The sequence below is a fragment of the Acipenser ruthenus genome, chromosome 25, assembly GCF_902713425.1.
Source record: "Acipenser ruthenus chromosome 25, fAciRut3.2 maternal haplotype, whole genome shotgun sequence".
Classification (NCBI taxonomy): domain Eukaryota; kingdom Metazoa; phylum Chordata; class Actinopteri; order Acipenseriformes; family Acipenseridae; genus Acipenser; species Acipenser ruthenus.
Window position 1 is genome coordinate 19,689,965 of NC_081213.1, and position 25,811 is coordinate 19,715,775.

The 25,811-nt window shown below is 39.9% G+C and overlaps 1 protein-coding gene across 2 annotated transcripts in view; it reads right to left on the reverse strand.

The window, feature by feature from the left end:
• Positions 1-25,811, reverse strand: part of LOC117414175 (semaphorin-3F-like) — a 73,294-nt gene that overhangs the window by 5,015 nt on the left and 42,468 nt on the right. Inside the window, exons 3-15 of one of the 2 annotated variants that reach the window (XM_058999570.1) lie at positions 21,664-21,824; positions 21,211-21,273; positions 19,163-19,282; positions 17,675-17,764; positions 15,615-15,708; positions 13,814-13,933; positions 11,478-11,617; positions 9,626-9,740; positions 3,783-3,852; positions 2,402-2,546; positions 1,453-1,675; positions 441-529; positions 90-131 (exon numbers count right to left, since the gene is read on the reverse strand). In XM_058999570.1, the coding sequence (XP_058855553.1) occupies positions 90-131; positions 441-529; positions 1,453-1,675; positions 2,402-2,546; positions 3,783-3,852; positions 9,626-9,740; positions 11,478-11,617; positions 13,814-13,933; positions 15,615-15,708; positions 17,675-17,764; positions 19,163-19,282; positions 21,211-21,273; positions 21,664-21,824 (1,472 nt within the window). The remainder of the gene's footprint in view (positions 1-89; positions 132-440; positions 530-1,452; positions 1,676-2,401; positions 2,547-3,782; positions 3,853-9,625; positions 9,741-11,477; positions 11,618-13,813; positions 13,934-15,614; positions 15,709-17,674; positions 17,765-19,162; positions 19,283-21,210; positions 21,274-21,663; positions 21,825-25,811) is intronic. The other variant, XM_058999571.1, reaches the window with a different exon arrangement.

The window sequence follows — 25,811 nt, forward strand, 5'->3', positions numbered from 1 at the left end:
TATACATTAAAAACGATGTGATTTATTTATTTGTAGAAATTCATGTGATGACATATACACATATTAGAAGATACTGCTAAACTGCTTACCCGTTTTGAGGAAAGCTTCATCGTTGTAATCGGAATAGGAACCTGGAAAAAATAAGGAAAATGGAATCCATGCTTTAAAATTGTATGTCACTTAGGTTATATTGAATTTGGATCAGGTGGCAACACTACCCGAGTCATTGGCATGCAGACAGCGACACTACCTTATTCATATTCAAACTAAACGTTCATTAACAAGTAAGCGCACCAAGGGACACAAATATATCCTAATATGTAGTTATTCATACTGTATCTACTGTGGGTTAAATGTATTCATAACTCAGCTTCAGTATCCAAGCACGGAACTACTCCTGCCCTGTGTATAGTAAATGTTCTAGTGAACGCTTTCCTTACCTTGAAAACTTCCACCTCTTCCAGGATTAGTTCCTCTGTTTCCATGTCATCCTTTGGGAGAATAATCACCTTCTGTACTGTCCCAATGTCTGTGAGAGAAAACATTTGGAAAGGTCATTGGGTGGGTTGAAGGTTTATATATTATATTATATAATATATATATTATATATATATATATATATATATATATATATATATATATATATATATATATATATATATATATATATTTGTTTACTGTAACAGAACACTGTTATATGGAGAATATAATAAGAAATGCATATCCCTATGAACAGTGTACAGGATGGCTAATATGATGTAAGTTGTTGCCGCTTTTGTGGCAATATCATTGATTCCACTCATGAGTAAACATAATTCCAGGAAAAGCCACAGATTGCATTTTAAAGAATGTAAATCTCCTCGGTGCATAGGGGCTGTGGACCTCCCAGCCTTCTGTTTAGAGTCTGTGGAAGTGGAGCTAATCTCCTGGATTTCAACGTCTCAGTCACCGTAAACATATACTATATAGCAACGTCAAATATCAACATTTAAGGTAGATGAGGATTAAAGGGTGCTGTAGTTTCATTCGGAGCTGGGTGGCTTAGTGGATTGGTAATGGGATATGAAAGTTATGTCTACCACCTGTGCTGTACCTGCTCTGTGGATAAATATAGCTTTTGTTACTTTTTTATTAGGTCAACTTAAGTGTCACAAAACGTCTCTTCACTGGAGTGAAATTAGACTACGAATGGACATGTGAAAGAATTTGGGGCTGGTTCCAAATGTGGTCACGCTATCTCAAATTTGTACATATGCCAAAAAATGGACGACCCCAAATAAAAAATAAAATAAACTTAGCACAAAAAATACAACAGTATTATAAGTAACACCATTACAGGAATTTCACAGTATTGGCGAATAGGGAATCCAATTTCACACTATTAATAGAGAAATGTCACAAAAGCACCATATCCAGAACAGAATTTGGAAGTAAAAATCAAAAATAACTGACCTGTCCCCAGGAAGAGGACCTCATAGCGCCCATCTGCAGCATCCACCTGGTCTACAGTTATAGTGGTAAACTCGTAGTTGACATTGGTTCGCACCACTAGGGGGCGCCTGTGCACTGGGTAGACAGCGTTGTACATGGTGGGGTGGTTCCTCATGAAGTTAATAACCTCGTCAGGGTAATCCTTGGTGGATTTCATGTTGGGAGTGAAGGTACCTCCAGGGCACTAGAATTCATAAAGAGATTATTATTAATACAGCTAGTAAAAACACTCCCCCCCACCCTCCGTTTAATAATTGATTTAAAACATGCCATTACAACCACAAAATAAAGGCATCTGCAGTGGTAGGGAAATGTATCCTTTAGAAATGATCAACCAATTGATTCAGATCTGACTCTGACAAGGCTGAAAAGGCTTCTAATTAATTAGTGCGTATCTATTTATAAAAAGACGTGTTAAACTCAGCCACACTCATTACCTAAGGACTCATGAAATGTTACACTTTCCCCAACCAGCTAATGATTCAAGTTCACACTCACAAAGTAGAGAGCATCAAAAATATAGATAGAGCCCTGTGTTTTCACGTTTAAATGCATTTTAAATAAATACTTGCAATAGTAGTTTTCAATGCTCAGCCGTTACCATAGACACGGGGTGCGTTCACGGAGATCATTCTACGCAGATTCTGTGCAGAATCTGACCAATTTAGCCAATGGGTTTGTTCACGGATATCATTCTTAGAAGATCATTGGCTAAATTGATCAGATTCTGCACAGAATCTGCACAGAATGATCTCCGTGAACGCACCCACAGTCTGAAGGGAAACGGAAGCTCTGACTAGCAGTGAGTCTTTTGGGAATTCAGATTGTAAAGGGAAGGAGAAGAGAACACTGCTCAAGAGTGGATTTGTAGTCTATAGCACAGCTATATCAAAGAGAATGCAAGCCTCACCGTGCCAGGGCGGGGGTAGGGAATCTTGCCAGTGTAAGGTACCCACTGGTAGTTGGGCCCCTCCTTATGAGCAAAGGGTCCGTTGAACACCATTCGGATGTCAGCCATGGAGTAGACACACACCGCTGACCCTTTAAACACAGATCTGCAGGGGCGACCAAACACAAAGCAGAAACACGAGTTATCTTGACAGTGCCTAACACTAGACTATAGTTCTGGGCTTTTTGAAACCCTAACAGCTGTGTGTCCCTCACCAACTAGAAGGATGCAAGTTAAATCTCAAATAGCCCATTACATACTGTAACAGGCAAGGGGGATTTCAAACTCTGTATCTAAAACTATTTATAAAAGTACATATTTATTGCGAAAAGGGATACTCAGTCCATATCATGAAAGGACTTTTGATCCATTCGTAATTGCGATGTCACTTAATTCACTGCCATGAAGGAGACCAACTTGACCAGTGCTACTTTTGTAGCCTTTGAAATCGCTTGTGCAGGGCACACTATAACTGAAATCGTGTTGTTGCTACTGGGTTGTTTCACAGTTTGAAAGAAATACCCAGGAGACCGGAGATACAGGCAGATGTATCTTTGGTTACAGACCTTGCCTTCAAGGGAAGAGCAGTTGTTACAGTGCATCTAAACTGAAGTTTATTTCCTACATTCTATGCTTCACAGAACTCGAGGCAGTTGGGGGGGCTTTTGCTGCCAAAGTATCAAAATACCTCAAGTGAAAAATGGCAAATTTACAAGAAACAGGTTTTTTCCTGCGCTTATGGATTTCCTTGGTCTGTTTCTAGTTTTGACCTTCACGCTAGACCTTAGCAAATCCCAGTCCTAATCAAATCGCCATATGATAGAGCTTATCCAATGCACTGTAATCACGTCTCCTGATGAAAAGGTTTTTAACTACCCGGTGCAATGTCTCGGACAACGTTACATGAAACAAGCAATTACGAAAGACAAACCACGGTTAAAAAATGATTACAAGTTAGGCACAAGTATTATGGTTTATGTTATTACCAATTCAAGACTTTCAGTTGTTTGTGTCTTACTAATGGAATACATTAAACATGCTTGTTTATCTTTTAAACTAAAAAAAGATATAACAAGTTTGAAATTTGGTGGAGTTTGCTGCTATTTTTTCTATATGAATAGGACATTTAATTAAGTTAGAGGATAAAAAGGATGATATCACAGAAATGTTTGAACAATACATGATCATTGTCCGTACCATCAAAGGTCCACTTTGTAGCCATGGTTGTCTATGGATAGCCACTGATGGTAAATGACCAATTGGCTTTCAAGATTATTAGTCATGAACCATGGAAACCAAAAGACGTAACAAGAATGCCCTTTTGTTACACTATGGCACTCACCCTGATGCAGAGAAGACAGCGTAGATGACAGGGTTTTTGTTGTCCTGTGTCTGCTGTATATAAACGTCCTCTGAAAAACAGAAAAAGATAACACTTTAATAAAACATTGCTTTTCTTCTTGCTGCTGCAGCTTTGTTGAAAAAATGTAAATGAAAAAAAAAAACGTTTGAAACGGAAGCCCTCTTTCTGTCTGTCTGCCAGTCTGTCCTTTCACAGGGCAGACATAGCTGAGCAAGGAATTCACCTCTGTTGAAGACACTGTTATCTTTAGCAAAGTGTGGGTTGTGGAATATGAAATCATATAAAAATAAAAAGCCAGCCCGGAAAGTCTGTTACGATTAAAGGAGATGCTTTTGTAGAGTGCTTGATGAAATGTAAGACATTTCTTTAAACAAGAACCGGCCACAACCAAGCTTCTCTCTTCGACCTGAAAAATAGCCCAAAAAATATAAACAATAATACAAAATAACAAGACTTATCCTCTCTTGCACAAAAAAACGAAAAGCAGAGAAAAAGCACTACATAGGCCCTTAACACAGCAGAAGTAGGTTTGTAAGAATGCATTTTAGGGAAACATCTGTCTGGTTATCTAAGCCCCTGTTTTATGCAGTTGGGGGGCCTGACTCCTTCAGCACGGGCGTTGGGACTTTTCTCGGAGTTTCTACTGGGGCATTTGTCTTAAATTTAGCTGGAGATGAGTAGCTAACTCATTAATACTGCTGGGACTCGTGTATCCTCATCAAGAGATCTACGGGACAGATGAGGCTTTGCACAGTGTTTCTACTGCTGGGGTGCCTACAGGGTTGAACTGGATATTATTATTATTATTTATTTCTTAGCAGACGCCCTTATCCAGGGCGACTTACAATTGTTACGTTATTTTTACATACAATTACCCATTTATACAGTTGGGTTTTTACTGGAGCAATCTAGGTAAAGTACCTTGCTCAAGGGTACAACAGCAGTGTCCCCCACTGGGGATTGAACCCACAACCCTCCGGTCAAGGGTCCAGAGCCCTAACCACTACTCCACACTGCTGCCCTGATAAAGCATTACAGGAGAACAGACCTCTAAAGGGTTTACAATGGCAAAAGCGTGGTCCTCAAAGGAGAACATCATTGAAGAAACATTAAGAGTATTAAATCGAAATGATTTCTGTGCCGGGGGCGTACACTGAATGTGTTCTCACAGCACCCAAGCCACTTTCATTCCAGCAACGTTAATCTCCAGAGTGCAGCTCTTCAGATCTACAGGTTCCCAATGCTGTCTAAACATTTGTCAATCTCACAGCCTGTCAGGACGGCACTGTACCGGCTCTGCTCCGACACGCTGCTGCATGGTTGGAATTGTTCAGGGATCCATGAGCTTGCTACATTTTCTTCTTTTTTTTTTTATACAAGAGTGTCTCACTTTTCAAGGTGTTTAGCTGCAAGGTGACCATTAGAGACCCACCTACTTGAAATAACTGGTCTGTTAAACTAGGAAACTAAGTAAACACACATTTCAGGTTAATGCCTTCCTTCTATATGGATTTATATTTTTTTGAGGTTTATCAATTGTCTTGTATTAATGTGGTTGCCTACCTTTTCAGCAGTTATGGGATGAGCAAGTAACTCTGCTTTGCTTGTGCATAGCAAATACAATTAAATACAATTAAGTAAATGACACTACTAAAAGTCATTAACACTACTAAAGCATTACTGTGTATGAGGTAGACCACCATTATCATCATCAACCAGAGATGGAAGAGATGGAAGCTTCAGTCATGAGGTACTGTAGGAATGGAGGTGAAGCCTGTGGCTGCAAAGTCCTACAGCTCACCCCTTCCCCAGGGCCCAGGTTTTCTCAAAAGGTGGGAAATATCTCAAATGATTTAACTAAAGCACAGAACCACAAAACATTTAATATTCAACAACATTTCTACAAAAGTGACCTTATGTGAGCTCCTGTTGAAGGAATTGCTATATATTAGGGGAGGAGGCAGAAACAAGACACAAATCAAACTTTTGGCAACTAAAAAAGAAAGATATTCATAAAATATCTGACGCCAGTTTGACAAACCTTTGGGCTACAGACTAAAACACAAGGAACCTGCTGCATCATTTACTCATCTGTAATTATTTTTTTGTGTGTCCAAGCAAAGATATTGTACATTTTAACTTTGTTTTTAATCTAATTACATTTAAGAGAAAATAGATATATTGAGTACAGGTAAAACCTACTGTATATCTGAATCATGTACAAGCAGGAGTATCTACAGCATGAAAGCAACCCAGAGTTTAAAATAACCTTGTATTTAGACAGAACCCAGTTAGGCAGGATTAATACACACAGGTCATGTTTTAAAATAATGAAGGCAGCAGTAGGGGGCATACACACCCATTATTTGGTAGATAATTGACTTTGTATTGCCTACGCCACAGGTAACACCAGCTAAATGGGATTTAAATTTAAACTAGAACACACAGCCAACAGTATCACCTAACATCTTAATGCATGCTACTGACAACCAAAATCACTTTCACACACTTTCAAAATCACAGTTCTCTATTCATTTGTTTTTTTGTCCTCCATAACATTCACATTTTTCTTTCTTTCAAAGAAAGTTTATTTCTTTTGGATTGCTGCCTGTTCTCCATCATGGCACTACCCCAAATCATTCTGAATTTAGCAGCTTCTCTTCTTAGCTGTCTAACTATGCCTGTCTAGGCACATTCAGCAATGCCGACTGAATTAACGAAGCACTAGCATTGGCGCCCCACAGACAGGCTTAGTCTCCTTTTCCCTTTGGGGTCCTTTTTGATAACTGCACCTTTATTAGTTGCATGGATTAACTCCTAATTGGCTGCTATTGACTTTGGGACTCAAAGTTTAGTTTGTGTTGACTTTAGGCACCTCAGTAGAAGTGGTGTTGTTTCATTCCTATAGTAAATTGGGAAATGAATATTCTTGCAGCCTGTCAACCAGATACAACACCCTAGCTAAAGTGACACGGGTGACTTAAGTCACAAAAAAAATAAGTGTGCTGTAGTTGGTTTCTTTTGGTTTATTTTATTTTATTGATAATGGGTGGGTTAAGAGTTCACTTCTGTTTGGAATGTATGTGCTCTATTTTATTCTTTACAATTATTTTTGGTGCTTTCTCAAAATTATGGTAATTGGGAGTGGTTTTTGGATGAAAAAAGTTTTAATTTCATCTCCACATTGTTATTAAAAAAAACCCAAAAGAACAAATAAAAAGAAAACAACACCCCAAGGCATTAATCTTTGTGTAGGCTAGTTTACTTTAAGTATTTTGCAAGTCAAAAAACAGAAAACAAGGAACTTCAAATCAACAGCACTTTGTAACTATACAATGCGTTTGCTGTCTTGCAACACATGTTCTGAAAGAAATGTAATATTATAATGTATTTAAAAGGCTATTATTATTATTTTTAATGCTGAAGTTTATTCCTGCTGCGTTTGAAACCCTAAAAATCTCTAGCTAGCCTGTTCCCTGCCTAGGCTTGAAGAAAGGAGTTGGGTATTAAGACATTGCCCTGTGTGATCACTGAGAGATCACTGCAAACTGCAGATTTAAAGTTTTATTAAATTGATACTGGAGAGTCTTTGTAAATAAGCTGATCTGCCAGGTTTAAACCGTCCACCAGTATAAAAGCATTCACATAAACTGTATAAACAAAGACCAAATGTACTGAAACCAGCTGCCCAAGTTTCAGAAATCATTTCCGGACGTCACTGTTATCTAATGGCTTTCAACTTTAAAAGGGATGCAATGCTTATTGCAAGCTGATTGGGGGGGTCCTCTGTTCTCGATGTTAAGTGTTCAAATCACAAGACAGTGCAGCCTCAGGGGGCTTTATTGTGATACAGTACAAAATTGATCGAGGTTGTTCAAACTCCAACACAGTGATGGAATTTAAAGCATCATGCTGTGCATAACCTAGCAATGAATAAATAACAGCCTGCAAACCTGACAAAGGATGCATAATGCAGCAGCTGACAGAAACTTTAACACTTTCCAATGACCTCAGATTTTCACATGGCTCAGTAGAAACCCTTTCTGGCCTAGATTTCAATTCAAGTTATTCCAGCACACTGACAAAAGGACTGAATTGGCATGAACCAATGTTACTTGAAATCAATGGTCTACTGTATTTTGAATAGGATATGAAGAAGCTAGCAGGTAAGCTGATAGTCATTTTCTATCTGGAGTCTCTTGAGGGGTGCTGTGAATTGAATTCTAGTTAACTTAGCATAGGACACATTACAAAAGGATTGGATGGGCATGAAATGAACTACTCTCTCAACAACAAGAGTCAGATTCCTCCAGGGCTGAGTTACAGCATGTTGGCTTGGCAGTATTTAAAACCATGACAATGTGAAGAAGACAACCAAGGACAAACATATTCTCCTCTAGTAAAATTACATCTCATCACGAATGTTCACCACATGCATGGAAATTAGTCCACATTAAAATTGAAGCAGGTATCCATTGGATATGAAAATAAACAACACAACATTTAACCTTTGAGGAATGATTTAAAAAAAAGACTTTTAAAAGATAAAATGCTGCCAACCTTGCCTAGAATGGCTTCATATCCCATTGCCCATAGCTACCCTCTGTGGATAATACCGCCTTGCTGAAATACTGAGACTCCTTGTGTGGTGTCCTGTTTTTTATTTTAGTTCTGAAAGGGGATCCTCTCTCCTTTCCCCGATGGAGTGTGTCTGGAGGTGTTGGAATCGAAGGGTTTGGAAACCTGACCCCAGCATGGAATAGAGACCGACCCAAACGTTCCCCTCATTCACTCCTCAGCTGGCTGCGATTTGGCAGCCCTCCCAGATAAACGAATGAGTTTGAAACCAGCCGGTGGAATTTCAGTCTTTTAGATCCATTCGTTTTAAACACTCCTCTGGGAAGAGCAAGCGAGAGGGAGTAAAGGGAAGAGAAAGAGAGGATGCCCAACTTTCAGAGTGCTCTAAAAAACCATGCTCTCCCACCTAGTGGGGCACAAGCAGCAGAGCAAGGCCAATGTTAAAATGAGATGCTGTCTGCTCAACATGTGGGTGAAATATTAGAAAGCTGTGGGGGTCATCATTAGTACCATCTTCCTAAATTAATTTCCCTTGGATGAAAGCAAACTCTGCTGACACACACATCTTTCTGTTCCTTGACATTTATACCGCCGTATACCGGCATGCCAATTTTATTTTGTCAAAACTAAAACCTGGTATTTAGAAACGGATGACTGCCAAAAGCTTTCATTTTATTAGTGAATGCACAGAAGACACCTTTTTATCCCCCCCCCCTTAGGTCTAAGATGCAAACATCAGTGTACCCTAGTAACAATAAAAATGACCTCATCCTAATAAAACCAGGAGAGAGTTATAACCAGATTAAAAAGTCCTTATGTTTAACAAAAGAGTGCAAAAGATGCGGAAACCATTAATCCTGCTGTCAACATCTACAGACAGCTTTTTTTTTTCTGAAGGCTTGCAGGCTCCAAAACTATAGGGTTGAGGCCTGTAGAGCCTTTGTCACCAGTTATGCAAGGTTTTGTTCTTCCTCTAGACCTCACTTGTGGGGGAATGACAGTCCCTGGTGGAGTAAATAGACTGAAGCATAGCTGAATGTAATTTCACAAAACCAATGAATTTATATGGGTAAGAAAAAGAATAACTTGGCAAGTACAGTCATGTGTAAAACAGTGACTACATTGTTTGATGGATGTTTGCTACTATTCCCTTAGTTGAGAATTAGGCGTGTTTCATACTGTTTGACATTTGAGTCAAGGATGAGGATAGATGAAGACAGACAGACAAACAAAGCTTCACTTACGAAGCTCGTCGAAGTGCGTTTCAATTCCGTCAGGCCCTGAAACTGAGCAGATGAGCCTAGCCTTGAGGAAGGAACTCCATTTGTTCACTAGACAGCAATGTCCGCCATCATCATTCTGTGGAGCAGAAACTGCCATTAAAATACATAATACAAAATACACTTTTTAATTTATTCTAGCACTGCAGTCAATACATCGGGGAACATTGAAGCAAAAACAGTTTGCAATAATCCTTTTTTGTGACAGCCAATTCATATCAAGCCTTCCCAAAAGATTTCATTTTCACCCAAGTGCTGTGACACAAATTGAAACAATTTAATTCAACTCGGTCAACCTTAGGGGATCTACAGTATAATGTGCCTCTAGCAATTCAGTTTGACAATTAAGTGGTTTTGGTTTTGAAATTGGTAGGAGGTTCAATTGTTATATAACCCTAGAAGCTGTGTCTTATAATACATTAACAAACTGAAATTGCAACAGAAGAGCTGTGTGAATGTATATAACTAAATCGGTTACAGACATTTTTTCGTAAGTTCATAATGGTGCCCATATGCAGCAGGTAATGTTACACTTCGAAGGTCACAAACATAACCCGTGGTGTAGTCAAAGACAAATTTCATTTTTTCACAGTGAATGTTTTTCCATTGCAGCCTGTGAGACAGCCAGGAAAGCTGCTTGCATCTCTACAATGAGCTGACCGCCCATACACAAGATCTTTAGTTGCACATCAGTAAGCTGAAGTCCCACGAGACTGGCCAAACAAATATTGAGGCAAATTAAAAGTTTACATTCAAGTGCACTGACTGATCCCGGCCTTATAAACATCATGTTAATAACAGGTCTCGGATCGGTTATGATGTATAGATGACAGGATAAACACAGAGGATTGTGTAAACTAAAGCAGGCGGTGGTTTATGGAAGGGAACAATAAATACCACATTGTTTGCTTTCTCTACCCCCCCACCTCTCACAGTATTGATGGGGACTGTGCACCGGAAATGATTTTATTTAAAAATCACTGTGAATCAATTCAACCCTAAAGAGGCTGGGCTCCCGAGTGGCGCATCCAGTAAAGGCGCTCCTCGTAGGATGTGCCCTATAGCCTGGAGATCGCAGGTTCGAATCCAGGCTATGTCACAGCTGACCGTGACCGAGAGTTCCTAGGGGGCGGCGCACAATTGGCTGAGCGCTGCCCGGGTAGGGAGGGCTTAGGTCGGCAGGGGAATCCACGGCTCACCGCGCATCAGCGACCCCTTTGGCCGATAGGGCGCCTGTGGCTCTGCAGCGGAGCCGCCAGATCTGTGTTGTCCTCCGGCACTATAGGTCTGGTGGCGTTGCTGTGGATCTGCAGTGCGAAAAATGACGGCTTAGAAGGAGTATGTTTCGGAGGACGCGTGTTCCAGCCTCCGTTTCCCGAGTCGGCAGGGGGTTGCGAGCGGTGAGCCGGGGATACAGATAATAATTGGGCATGCTAAATTGGGGTGAAAACCGGGGTAAAAAAAAAAAAAAAAAAAAAAAAAAAAAAACCCTAAAGAGGCTAATGGGGTCTTGTTTTTGTAGAGGATCCAGATTTTTAAGAGCCCATTTTCACTGGGATATCATCTGAAGCTGCATTTATATTGGAGTAAGGGGTGGTCCAGGTGTCTACACTCAGCTGTGGAACTAAATGTTCTTATACAGTATTTAGGTTGACATCCCCATCAATACATCGGATACATATTTGTACAAGCGCTGTCCCCATGTTTGGGTTAGAGGTTGTAAATGGGATTGTGCCTGTAACCTGAATACAAGCATTTTTAAATTAGCATGCAAGGATTTTGATGATCTACCATCTACAAGCTAAGAGAGACCTACCAAACAGATCCTGCCAATCCGTGAGTGAGCCACGGGGCTTTGTCCCGCATCTGAGGACTTCTCCCGGAAGAAAAAGTAGAGTTTATCATCGTTCTTCTCTGCACTGTCTGGGATCAGCTGGGCATGCACAAATGCTGGGTCTACGGCAAACATACAATGGATTAAAATATCTTGTGATTGACAGTTTAAAACAGATGAATATTTAGAATACATGTGGCCAAGTGACTTTTACTAGAGGGCGCTGTTGTACCACATGCACCTCTGGTGCATAAAACATGTAGGGGTAGATGTACTAAAGTGTTGCATCTGTTGTAATCGTTGCAAACCAGTCAGAAGTGTAGCATGAAATGTACTAAACAAATGCAATGCTGTTAGCATCATTCTAACTAATGCTTTGCAGCCACAGTTCTTGTTTGCGCTTTAGCCTTAAATGAATATGTAATTCTTGATTTTCCCACCGTGTTGGGAGCAATAGACTGCACACATGAGCCACTAACCCCTCCAGCTCATTCTCAGCAACAGTATAGGACCATGATCTATTGTGTGTTAATTGTCTAGGCTACTAAGTAGACCAAGCTAAAAATAATAATAATTAAAATAAAATAAAAAAAAAAACCTTAAAATCATTTAGTTTCAATTTAAAATAATCTTTTATTTGTATTGTACACAAATGTGTACAATGCAGCAGCATGATTTACTTTGTGTTACCAGTAGGCTAAAGTACAAAAAAAGTGTGCTAGGTATTCATTTGATTTTACTACTGTACTGTGTACTTAGTGTTCTGCGTTTGCGGTTTATTCCAAATTGTACCAAAAAATTACAGGATTTATTTTTATTTTTTTTAACTGGAGGTCAGTTTTTACTGATTTATACCCAATTTTTGTCTATTATTCAATATTTTCCTGGTACTATTTTCTAGGAAATACACAATACTTTGATTAAAATTTTGACTCTAACATTGTAATAAGCAGACCTACACTGTATCAAAACGTGGTTCTCTGTCACTTCACAAACACATTATCACCTGATTATGTTGGCCAATCAAAGTCTGATTATTGTGGCAATTGCTGGGCGTAGTAACTACTAGCTTGATCAAAAACGAAATACTTGTCGCATAACTCTCGCTAGAGATCTTGCCAAGATGACGCAAACAATATTTCAATTAGTATATTGCGGCTCTCTTCATTAACATATTTCTTCTTAGTACAAACTAAATGTGCACTTTGCGATTTGTCGTAAACAAAATGCACATGTTTGCGTTGTGACTGGCCCATCTTAGCACATCTACCCTGTAGTGCATTGGGTGTTGATTTGCTTCAGTTGGGAAATGCACAAAGTAAATTAATGTCCTTACAGCTTTGTTTTACATAATCATATGACAGATACAATAACTGTACCAATCACGAAGAATGTGATACGAAAAATAGCTTTAGAAATGACTTCTTGTTTTGGATCAAAAATGCAATTAGAAACCTACAAACACATCTCCTTTTTACGCTGGGCAGATTACTCTTCTGATCAACACAGGACATAAAAAAGACAGACAGGTGGACAGACAGATATATACTGTCTGAAATAAATTATGGAAAGGACACCTGATCCCTCAGGATTTTAGACTACGTAACCTTGAATGTCTTTCCCAAACCTGCTCTGCTCTGTGCCAGGTTTAATTAATGACTTTGTGGTTAGCTTGTATGCCGTGTGTGTTGAGAGGTTGAGAGTTTGATGTGGTGCCAAGGTTAGCTCAGATGAGATGCCAGTGTAATATGACCATCCACCTGTCAGCTGGGATGCTAAACTATACTTGATTAGATAAAACTATCGTCATGGGGAAGACTTAGCTGTCCCATAGATTTTGATTGGGTAACTATAAAAACTGAGCAAGCAAAGTGCGGTTATGTCCACTGTGTAGCTGAGGATTAATCTTCCAACTCTGTCTATCTAGCAGAAAACTAGGATACCTCTTTAGCAGTTACAACAAACATCCACCAAAGTGGCAATGCTAATCATTTTGCAGTAGAATTGTGAATTTAGTCATAATCCGTTTTTCACATATCAATACGGTCTAGCTATGCCTTATGTAATACACACATTTATGTGATGTCACTGCACCAATTGTAATAAGGATGTGAATCTACATATCATGTAGTGGGGAACTAAACAGAAAATTATTATTGTCTCAGGAACAATACGTAATGTAAGTCAAGGTGTTTTTTTTTTTTTTGCCTGGTAAATATGCTGAGTGAAGGTTATGGTATTTAAATTTGGAAAAAACATATTAAATTTGAAAGTTACACAGGTCAATGCAAAAGCACACAGTGCGTTTCTACTGGTACCATTGAGCCAGCGAGAGTTGTACTGGTCTGTCCGCATGGCTGTCTGCGTCCCCATTGTGCGGAAAATGGCTGCATCCGTTCCCATGAAGTCGATATAAACACCCGCATAGAGCTCACCATCTGTCCAGAAGAGGGAGAAACAGAGAGGGGGATCAGAGATCAGACAGCAGACAGACAGCTTCAGTCCTGGAATTCAACTGAGGAGCCAATTTCTTCGGCTCTTTGATATTCAACTACCAGCACCCAAGGCACAAAGCAAGCCGGATCTTCTTACCTTTCATGCCCCCGCAAGTAAACAGGCACCCCATCCATCCCAGCCCTGAATTCTCTAAAGACTTAACTGAATAGTTTTGGAGTGTCATCACTGAGATTTTTGTGTCAGTTACTTCTTTAGCGCTAGGATGCACCAGGGGAGAAATGGGACAGTAGATTAGGGGGTTAGCTTAACCCATCCGCACTGTTTTTCACGCACCTTGATTCAATCCCAGCTCAGAACAAAAGAACTATCTATTATGTTTTGTTTTGTTTTTTTTGCAACATACTTTTAGAAAAGTATCATTTTCACTTCTTGAATTTAGATGTAGGACAGTAATTCGTATCTAAATTAGGCAGTCTCAACCTGAGAGAGAGAGAGAGAGAGAGAGAGAGAGAGAGAGAGAGAGAGAGAGAGAGAGAGAGAGAGAGAGAGAGAGGCTTCCATAATAGGCAAAACTTTATTAGTTTGAGTCAATCATAGTTTCGAACATGTGACGTGAAGGCTTCATTTAACTACTCTGGAGAAAAAGTGGGACAGTTGCCCCATTCTGAAGGAATGGCAGGTTCCGAGGTATCTTACAGCATAGCAGTGATGCTAGAGCATACAGCTAGCCTGGGACTCACAGCTGCTGTAGCCCTGGCTCTGTGGTAGAGCAGGTGTCTCAGCATGGTAGTGGGGCTTGTGTGTCCCGTGCTGAGAAAGGGGGCAGACAAACCAGGGTTAAAAGGAGCCAAAAACTGCAGTCTTTAAAGAGGAACTCAAATTCTTTGCATAGTCCCGCCATTTTGAAGCACTGAGCGAGCTTGTCCAAATACCAGCTGGCAAGTCATGAGAACTTTGATTTGGAAAGCAGGGAGGGGGAAACAATTTGTGGTGCAACATGTGTAATCCTTAACAGAACCTTGTTTCAGATTCACACTGATGTTGTGTCACTCAATATCTCTGGGCCTAATCCTCATCATTGATGCTGATTAGAGCAGAAGGGCAGTAAATTTGTTTTAACCATGCTCGTTAGTTCCGCTTGGGGCGGCTGCAGCAGTACTAACATGTGGAGAGCGCAGAGACATTTACACGTGGTAATCTGTGGCTGCTTGTTTCTTATTTAAGCAGTAAGGTCCTCTGAAGTGGACATGACTATCTGGCAATGTCCAGTTTAAGTTTACCAAGGTCAAACCAAAAGCTCTCAACAAAGAAAATATTGTTTGCTCACAGCACAGCTGAGATCATTTTGGGTTATACAGTTACTGTTTTTTTGTAATAGATTTACAAGTTGTTGTTTTTTTATTTTTTTACTGTCTGCTGAACTCCCAGCAGGAAGTATGATAGCCTCCCAATGACCACATCTAGGTAAACCTGTTCTTATTTACACCAGTATTACATTATGCCATTATGGTGAAAATTAAACCATAAAGAATGAGATAAGAACAAGATTAGCAACATTATGCCCTACACATTTTTACTGCCCCAATAAATCAAATACTTGAGTAACTGTTCTATAAGGTAGGTGTAGAAGGTGTACTAGAGGGAAGAAGCAGCGACACTCACTTATCAAGGCTGAGACGCTGTTGAGTTTGGGGTCATACGAGCATTTGCCTTTCCCAGAATCCACTTTGCCAGGCTCCAGGTGGAAGATGTATTCCTGGAAAGGAAGGCACAGAATGCAATCTATAAACACTATATTATGCACTCCATAGTAGACAAATATTGATTCATTTTATGAGCCCATTAGACACTCCATAACCTTTTACAGACTTTGGCCCATTTAAAAATAGCTGCTTGAGAGACTTTAGGCTCTCAGCTGTCTTCTACAGTGAAAGGACAGTCTGTCTGTAACCCATAAGTATCTGAAAACAAAGTTATTTGCATTCAACTTTTTGCATTAAACATATTGCAGAGTTCTATGTATTAAATTTACTGGCTCTCCCATCCCAGTATTGAATTCTCGGTATTGAATTTCCCAGCAATATCAAAAGGTCTCATTTGAGAAAGAATGCATTACAAATCACCAGAATGACCTTAAGAAATACAAACATTTCAGTAAGACGTCGAATCAAATAAGACCAGGTCTTTTTCCAAATTGTTTTTCTTGCCATGACAAAAAATGCATTTACATGGTGCCGTCAGCCATCAACACAAAGTTAAATTAAAGTGGTACTGTAACCTAAACCATAATCTATCAATGTCACCTTGAAGCTACCATGTAAATGTGATCGTACAGTGCATAATTTCACTACTTAAAAAAACAATTAGGGACTAGCAAGTGTATTCAGATTTATTCCAAGCTCCAGGCTTCATTCACACACTCTGGAGCTTCATGCTTCATGCTTAAAAAAAGGAAACAGGTAGGGAACATTTTACAGCTTACAAGCTCAGATCTGAAAGAATCTTTTAACACAATATTAAAAAGTAGTTCCCTGGATCTGAAAATATCCACACCTTTACTTCAATAAATCCATAATCCATTTTCCCAGTGGCACTTGAGGCAGTTCTACTGTAGCAGACATGGGGCTGGGTGGCGCAGTTGCGCTTAGAAAGTCAGTAATAACAAAAGCTGTCAGTGTTATTGCAGGTTCGATCCTGTCCTTGTTTGTACGCAATTAAACACCCTTTTTGTTATGTGAAATGAGTTCTGCTTGGTCTCATTGTGTTACATATAGAAATAAGTCTTTGAAAGAGGCCAAGGATTGTACAGACATTCGTATACATTGTACAACGATTGTACAGATATTCACCCATATAAAACAAGTCATTCTTCAACACAGAGTTGCAGCGGCACAGGTTTGTATTTGTGTGACAACGCTTGGCCTGTGGACACTCATGCTCCACAGACTTTGTGGATAAACAGAGGACTTCAGTCTCCAGTGCTGTCAGGCACCAAATTCATTACAAATTCAGTCATGACTGGATCCCACCCAGGCTAAGGAATGCAATGCATTTCCCAACACAAAATCCATTAGCCCCATTTAAAAATAATAAACATTAAATGTCCTGCACAGTCCTCTTGGTCACCAATATGGTGTAACTACTTAATCAATTTAATGTTGTATTTTTTTTTTTTTTAATTAAAGTGTACATTTTTTTCACAGTAACATTTTTCGCAGTAAGGCTGTTTACAAGTTGAGTCATTAAGTACAGAATCATTTTTAAACATGGAAACTTCAGACCAACATTGTTTCCATGTACCCGCATTCAAAGAACGGCTTGGAACAATCATCCTATACATAAAGGAATCTGAATCTCTGGGGGATTTTAAAGACAAAACATGCTTGTTATGGCAAAATACATGTAACTGAAGCTAATTAAATTGGTTGGAATGATATATGAATGATGTAACTTGTAGTGCCGGTTTTCCCCCCGGGAACCCCTATGAAAATGAAATAATCTGTCATTTTTTGTATAGAGGCCTATACTGGTATGCCAAAGTTTAAATAAAAAGAAATAAAAAAAGGTCAAGGGGCAGAGACATGCACCCCCGATAAGGACGTGCTGGGTCTGACTCGGTTTGGGAAGGCCCCCTGACTCCCTGCCGGGACGGGTGTGCGGCTTGGGGAGAGGCAGGACAGCCTATGCATGGGAGGGGCCAATGACCTTAGGCCGTGTCCCACCTTGTGATCGTTCGGCATTGAGGGTGAGGTGATGTCTGCGGCTCTGCTGGCCCTCCCTCCTGGCTGGGGCATCTGCAGGTGCAGGGGGGCCTAAAAACAGAAGATAACGACACGGGATTAAACCAAAACTGCAAGCAGTTTGGGATTGGTTCATTTGCATTGGAGATTTGTCAGAATGAACTGGGGTGACTGAGATACAAAACAACAACAATGACGGAGACTAAAACCCCTCCATCTTAACACAAAGATACAGCAGAGTTAATGGTTTGGATTGAAGCTTTTTGTCTGTCTTTGTTTCCACAGGGCAGGTACAGTGTAGCATCACGATGCATGCAGTGCCTATGAAAGCAAGAGACTTATTATGGTTTCTTCTACTATTTGGTGCCTTCATCAGAAGAAATTGAAGCCAAATGTGGCCATGCGTTTCTTGTTATTTCACCAACCCATATTCACTACTGTTACTGCACATACAGCTCAGCCAGACAGTAGGCACCTGATGCTTTCTTTGTGACATTTGGGTAGAGGAAAATAGGTTCTGCAATACTGTAGAATAACTTCTTATTCAATGAAGCAATACTTGATTGGCTGACGAATATGTTTTCTGCAAGTGCAATGCACTTTGTGTGGTTTCATGGGGTTCAAATATCAACTAAATAGGTGGACCATAGTGTATATGCTGTTTCATATGGTCATTTGTTTGGTAATGGTAAACGGGTCCTGGAGGGAACAGTATAAGGAACTAAAAACTTTGCAAGCTAAATGAGTCCGATCCCTTACGTCACCAATTTGGCAAAGGAATGGAGAAAGATTCCTAATAAAACTCTGTTCATTTTTAAAAAGGCCCAGTATGTGTATAGCCAAAGTATAGCCAAAGTATGTGTGTGTGTATGTATATATATATATATATATATATATAGACATACATTCTTTTTTTTTTTTTAAACACATGAACTCAAGTCAGAATCATTGGCTCAGACATGGAAATTTAAACCTTCCTCCTAAACTTCAAATTAATTTATGAGACTAAACAGGCAGAGGAGTAACTGTGCGCTGGGGACAGCAGCTGCCTTTGCTCGGATCACAGGCTGGAGGGGGGTGGGGAGGAATAACAAGGCTGGTGATAGAAGGGAGGCCAGTTTGTTAATGACGGACTTTCAGAGGCTTCACCGATGAGCAGCGCTGACTGGAAGGCAGACTGACCCAGCAGGATTGGGAAATAAAAACTCTCTGAGAAAATACTGAAATAAAAATAATGAGCCCTCCTTTGACATCTGTCAAACTGAACCAACCTACCCGTCACATGAAGAAATCATTCCTCAACCTGACCGAGTTCTTCTGCTTTTCTTTCGGCTGGATTCTCACATAGGAGGCTGCGAGTTTCACTCCAAGTGAGAATCAACGTTATCAACTGGCTGAGCTGGTATCTTAAACATAGAGTGCTTTAGCAAAAAGACTGTTCTGTTGTGTTAAAAACATACAAATCCATACCAGAGGCTTACGTCCTCTGTTGATGTAGGTGCATATGGGATTGTAGGCCCCGGTTCCACAGACGTATAAGTGGGTTCGGTTCCATGGCTCAATCAGGCGGATAAAGTTCCCACACTCCCCCTGGAAACCAAAAATAAAGAGGGAGATTAGCTAGGGATTAATTTACTATTCCTCGTAACACTTTGACCCCGACCACCTTAGTTATTCTAGGGGTGATGTCCCTAAGCAGCCTTTGAAATGGTTACAATATTTTGTTTTGTATTTCCCTTTGCTGTATTCCAGCTGATTGACAAGCTCTGGGGGTCTATCTCCTCTCGGCTGCCAAGCTGTTCTTGCTCTGCCAATCATACTGCCAGACCAGGCGAGGTCAAGGGTCAGTGTCCCAATGGTTCTGCTTGGTCCTCTTCACCCTTAAAGTCAACGGGGTCATGTTTCTGATTCATGCATTGAGTGACCCCCTGATTGTTCTTTTTTTTTGTTTGTTTGTTTTTTGTTGAAGTGGGGGACTCTGACTCCCTGAACATGTCTTTGGCTACCGAAACCATTCAATGATCTGTTGTACATCAAAATCTCTCCTTAACCAAACACACTGCTGCCTGCACAAATTGCAACCCCCCTCAGGTCACTCATGAAACGGGTATGCCAGGAAAAAAAAGAACTATGTAAAACCCCAAGAATTAGAAAAGGCATCCCAATAGAGAGACCATTAATCTAAGGTAATATTGTTCTTTTTATTATATTCCACTGTGTTTTTAAAATGCTCCCTTGAATCTCACACACTTCTCCTTATGCTCCTGCTTTTCTTTTGCCATGCATTTTGTCTGGTCTAACATCACAGCCCCTTTCATCATTTCCAAACTAACACATACCAGTTTTGCCTTCAAAGCATCAGATTTCACTCTCTCATTAAGCAGTGTGGATCATAAATTGATTAAAAAACCTACATTCTAGTCTTGGGATGCTGATCACTTTCAGAAATATCCTAAGATCACTTATGTGAAATACAGATATTTTGAGCTCTACAACTTATATAAGAGAATGCTTTAGCACCATGACATAAAAAGCTATTAGGGCATTTGGACACATTTTTACAGCAGTCTGCCAACTAGGCCATCACCCCATGAAAAGCGTTTAGAGTCTAGGGCATCTAATAGCACCACTGTCATCGATTTTTAAAGGTTGTGTACAGAAACCTTTAAAAATCGATGACAGTGGTGCTATACATACCACACAAAACTGACCATAAGTGAGCAATGGTAGATAGTGAAGGTAAAAATGAGGGGGTTTCAGATTGTAAAATGAAGGTTAAGTGACAAGCAGAGCTGCTTTGTAGCATAGGCTGCATTAGAGCCGTAAGCCCGAGACACTGGAGTGCGGAAATGAGTTCAACCCAGGGGTCTCCAGAGGACCTCAGGACAGTTTTATGTGACATTTAAAAAGTTTTTCAAAAATCCATCTGCTCCCGTTTGGAAAATAAATAAAAAAGAGGGAGACCGGGCCTGCGAGCACTGCTGTGAAATGAAGCACATGCTCCCCTGAGCTCCGAGGCCATTTCAACAGCGGCTGTTTGGTTAAAGCATTCTCCGCTGCAGTGTTTGTTTTTGCAATTGCTCCCCATGCTCCATTTAGCTGTTTATTTTTCAATCTAATAACGTGGAGCACCTTCCGGGCAGTAAGAGCAAAGGGCTGGGAGGGGTGGACAGTACTGTCCCTTGTAATGAAAAAAACTGCAGGCCCACACTTCAGGCCTTGTATAGGGCACACATAGATTATACTTTACATATTACACTTTACAGTGTAAGTAGACACACATACAGTATATGCACTATGGAACTTCAACCATAGTTATAAAAAACGAAATGATTCAGGTCGTGATTTAGTAAAGCAAAACTATTAATACGCCACCATTTCATATTTATATATTTTTGCATGTATCTATGTAAAACACACAATTATTATTACATAACCATGGTATATAGAGAGGGTGGATATGTATTTTAATATACAGACTCACATACCACACAACACGGTCTATAAGAAATACTTACATTTGTGTCTTTGCCAGATAAAACACACTCGTCCCTTCTTTGCTCGGAAACTGGCCAGTGGATCTGAAAAGGACGATAATTGAATAAAGGGATGAACAGACGAGTCAATAAAATAAAAAAAAAAAAACAGTATCACCATATCAATCTGTTACATCAGGTACGAATGCAGTAATAAAGTTTATTTATTTTATTTATGCTTTTCTGCCAGTACTAGGAGAAACAAAACAAAACCCAACACTGTCCAAATTCTTGCGGAAGGGTAAGATGGTTGTTTCTTTGGGTCTCATAATATATGCCTCTCATCACAAGGTCCCTATGCATACAAACAGTTCATTTACAGATCATTTGTATGTTTGCCGCACACATTGCATAATAACCTATTGCAAATGCTGGCACAATTACCTCTCTAGAAACAAGGTAAAAGAAAAAGACTGCCAACGAGGGTCCTCTTACTATAAGTGGCTCCTTGTTGATATCATGAAGGTCCAAAGACAGGATGTAATCTTTGCTCCCGACGTACATCCGATCATGATCTTCATCCATCCGCAGGATCCGGTAGTCTGTCGTGTTCAACAGGGACGAGAAGTGGTGGGATGTGCCAGTGGTCTTCAGCTCTGTTATTAACAAACATACAAGAAGATTGTGAATTTAATGAGCAATCCATTCTGTGCTCCTGGCCTGGAACTTAATAATCAGCACCAAAATACTTTAAACAATCCACTACTGTTATTCACAGTAACACAATCCCCCAGAACAAAGAATTGAGCACAACATGTGACATTGATGCGAGCTCCTTAGACCAAGACGTTGCTAGGGGATGCTTGAGTTTTATTTTCTAGTACAGTGCCAGTCAATAGACAAAGCCACTCCTTTAACACAAACACAACTGATTGGTAAAGCAGGTAACGAACAAAATGCCAGTGTACACAGACACACACACACACACACACACACACACACACACACACGAGTGATTACTCAAAAACAGCAAGGTGGACTTAAGCTCTTGTTCTTAACTGAATAATACACCCTTGTTTGGCTCTTCGTTAGATTATAAACACTCTTCAACTGGTTTCCAAGAAATAAGGGCCATACAAACAAACTCTAAACTAGAGCACTGCCTGAATAGATCTTGTTGATGTTGGATGGGTCAGTTATGCCATTAGGGAAAAAGGTCTCAGGATTTAATATATACTTTGGACAATGACCTTTACAAACAAAACTACAGCATGGGCTAGGGCTTTGGAAACAAGACTATGCATAGTACTTGCAAATCTCCTAAATTTGATTCTAAACTTATTTCACAGGTATCTGTAGCAATGCCTTGGACAACAGGAAGGATTTGTTTTACAATTTGTCACATTGCCCAGCACTTCTGTGCAAATACAAGCTCCCACTTGAACCACTTTGCTGTTTTTTTTGTTCAATAATAGCAGTGATTAAAGGGGCCTGCTTTTGGACAATAGTCAAGCTTTTGCGACTGGGGAAGGTGCAATGAGAATCAATGCCTAAGACAATGAAGGGCCCCCACTTTTTTTTCTGTTGAAAGGTAGTGTAAATAACTGTGTCCTCATGTGTAAATATTGTCCAAACTGATTTAACAGCATAGGATAAAGTTAATAATGAAATGTCTCCCTACCTGTCTTTAGAATAGTTGACGGAATGGTATTGGAGCAGTTCCCATGGTAACCCCCTTCCATTCATGTATTGTATGTTCAATAATAAGACCATGAGGAATTCTTGTTCTTGAATGAGTGACACCTGAGGCCAGTCTCCAATCTTCATACCGTAGACGCCCACCTCTCCCCCCTCCCCCCCGCCCCGGGACTATTTGTCTTGCGGAAAGTAGAAGGATAGAATGCAAAGGGCTGAAGATGAGCTGCTGTGGAATGGCTTTCATTAAGGGTTGCATATATAGGCACTGAATTCCAGAGGCCAGACGCAGGCGAAAGCTGCAGGATCCATGCTTTCTTTCAATCTAGCTGTCAATAACCTATCAGGGTCTATTTGTCTTTAAAGAAAGGCTCATTGGGACCATCTGCTGGGTGGGCCAAGCTCAACTCCAGTCTTAGGTATCAACCAAAAGAGCACAGGGTGAGGAGTTTAGAGACGGTGCCGAGTAAAGAATTGACAGCAACAGAGACCAAAGTCCACCGAATGTATTTTGTGCTTTCGTAAAAGGGCAAAACTGACTTCTTGTGGCTAAAGCAGACACAAATGATCCCATATAAAGGTACAAACTTTATCTGATCTACTTGGCAGTAATGTTATGAGTTTTTTTTGCAGAAATTCATCAAGCTAAATATCCAAAAGGGACAACAGTTTTTTGTTTTTTTTTTTTTTTTTTTTTTATGTGCAAATGTCTCTGCCTGCCAGCAATAACTGGTAATAATGATAAGGTTAAGGTTAAACATGTGTTAACAATGTAATCAATCCTACCAATTCTCAAAATAGAAATTAGCAAATTACTCAGGTTTAAAATCATATAGTAGTACAGTGCTACCCCGTTATTATGCAGTTGTCGGGATCCATAAAATAGGAGACTGCGTTATTTGTGTTTCGCCTTATAACACAATATTGGCATTTTTGTTCCCGAAATGACTTACAATGCTCACAAGCCAAATTAATATAGTAGCGTGCGCTGGAAAATGAAGAAAGGAAAGGCACACAATTTACAGGTACTCGAATCCACGGTTTATTGGGATGATTATTCCCAGCCCGTTAGCCTGGCCACACCAAAAACAACAAACAGTCTTGCACTCTCACAGCAGCACGTTCACACAGCAGCTTGTCTCACTCTTTAGCGCGGCACATTTCTTTTCTAGAGCAGCCCTCTTTGGAATCAATCTTATCAAGAAAACCTCTTCGTTTTTCCTCGTCTTTTAGCCATCCACACAATGTAGATTCTACAACATTTATATATTTTTAAATGGCTGCTTGAGTTTCACCTTTTCTTACTCTGTCCACCGCAGCGAGTTTCATTTTAACAGAGAAAGATTTTCGTTTTTTGCTGTCTGCCAGGCTTCGTACTCTATCTGAAACATTCACCCAACGTTTGAGAGTCAAATTGCATTATGGGGGAAATGGGAGCCACGCCCTTACCGTGTTATAACCGATTCCGCACTATAACAGGTCGCTTTATAACGGGGTAACACGTATAAAGCTTCAGTTTAGTAATTTCTGTCATTTTACATTTTCAGCTGCAATATATAGGCAACAATACTTATAAAACTTACTATTTATATTGATTCTTTTCAACCTACTGCACCGTATATTAAATAATGACTGCTTTCTTTCTACTGTCCACAAATCCAACCCCTCAGTTAAGCCACCTGCTTTAATCAGTCAGGCATCTATTGACTTTCTAAGTTCCTTTCTGACAGCAGACATTGCAATTGGTGCTTGGTATTGTTTAAATGTGTACAAGAACTAAGTGAACCACAAAAGGTGTCACTTACTTTGTTAAAGCCCTGTCAATACAGTTAGTACAACTGACCCACCTCTCAAAACCCTGGGAGTACCAGCATTAGTTGAAGAGTTGAAGAGTTGAAGAAAGCCATCAAGCTTTCTGCTCCCCATAGAACTCATGGCACAGAATGCATCCAAAACTTGTGTTCTTTAAATACCTAGTCACAGTGAACTATGGCACTTGAAAATATATGCAACCCATTAAATTGATCTGAACAGTGATAGATCTAAATACTACTGCCCTTTGGACCAACCAACATCAAACAGTGCAAGCAAGATTATGTAGCATTTTGCCTTTAAAAAAAGGCATGTGAAATGCCAGGGGAAGCCCTATTTTAGATCCAGCACCAACCAGAAAAGATCTCCATGCTTGACCAGGATCTTGGCTATATAATTGATCCATGGCATATTACCAGTACCTACTTGTAATATGTTTTCTTACTAAAGCTTTAAATTCTGTTGCTTGTTAAACTGGTGTTTTAATCCAGTAATTTAAACTATATAATCTGATTGACTGCTTCTGTAACGGACCACCTGTAGAAACGAGAGCGATTTCTTGGAAGGTTTCAGACTGTGCAAATATTGACACATAATATATTAATTAAATGAATAAATAAAAATGACCTTGACTGTGCAATATATATGACACACTCCCATCCATGCTGCAGTGACCTTTTGTAATGGTTGGTTCTATTCATAAAGCTTTAAGTTATTTAAATATTTAACCAAGCTTTAATTGGCTAAGATGTTCCATTGACATATGTACAATTCTAAACTGCGACAGCCTCCATTAAATACCACCATATGAACATGTACTTCAAGTCGGGCAATAGGATTAGAACCCTTTATTTTAAAAGGATTATCCAGATTTCAATAGTAGCCTGTTTAGAATTCTTGAAAGTTACCTTAATACATCCCCTGTGGAAGCTTCTCCAGTTGTGGGGTCCTTAACCTTTATAAGCCCCCAGCAAATGAACAGCAACTTTTTTTTTTATTTTTTTTTAAACACAACACATGGGAAGAGGTCTTCATTAAGAGGGAAATGAAACTCTCTGAAATTTGCACGGAGTAACCTGACCTTGAGGGGCTCTCAAGTGGGCAGCAGCACAGGATGGAGAGGTAATACCAGCTGA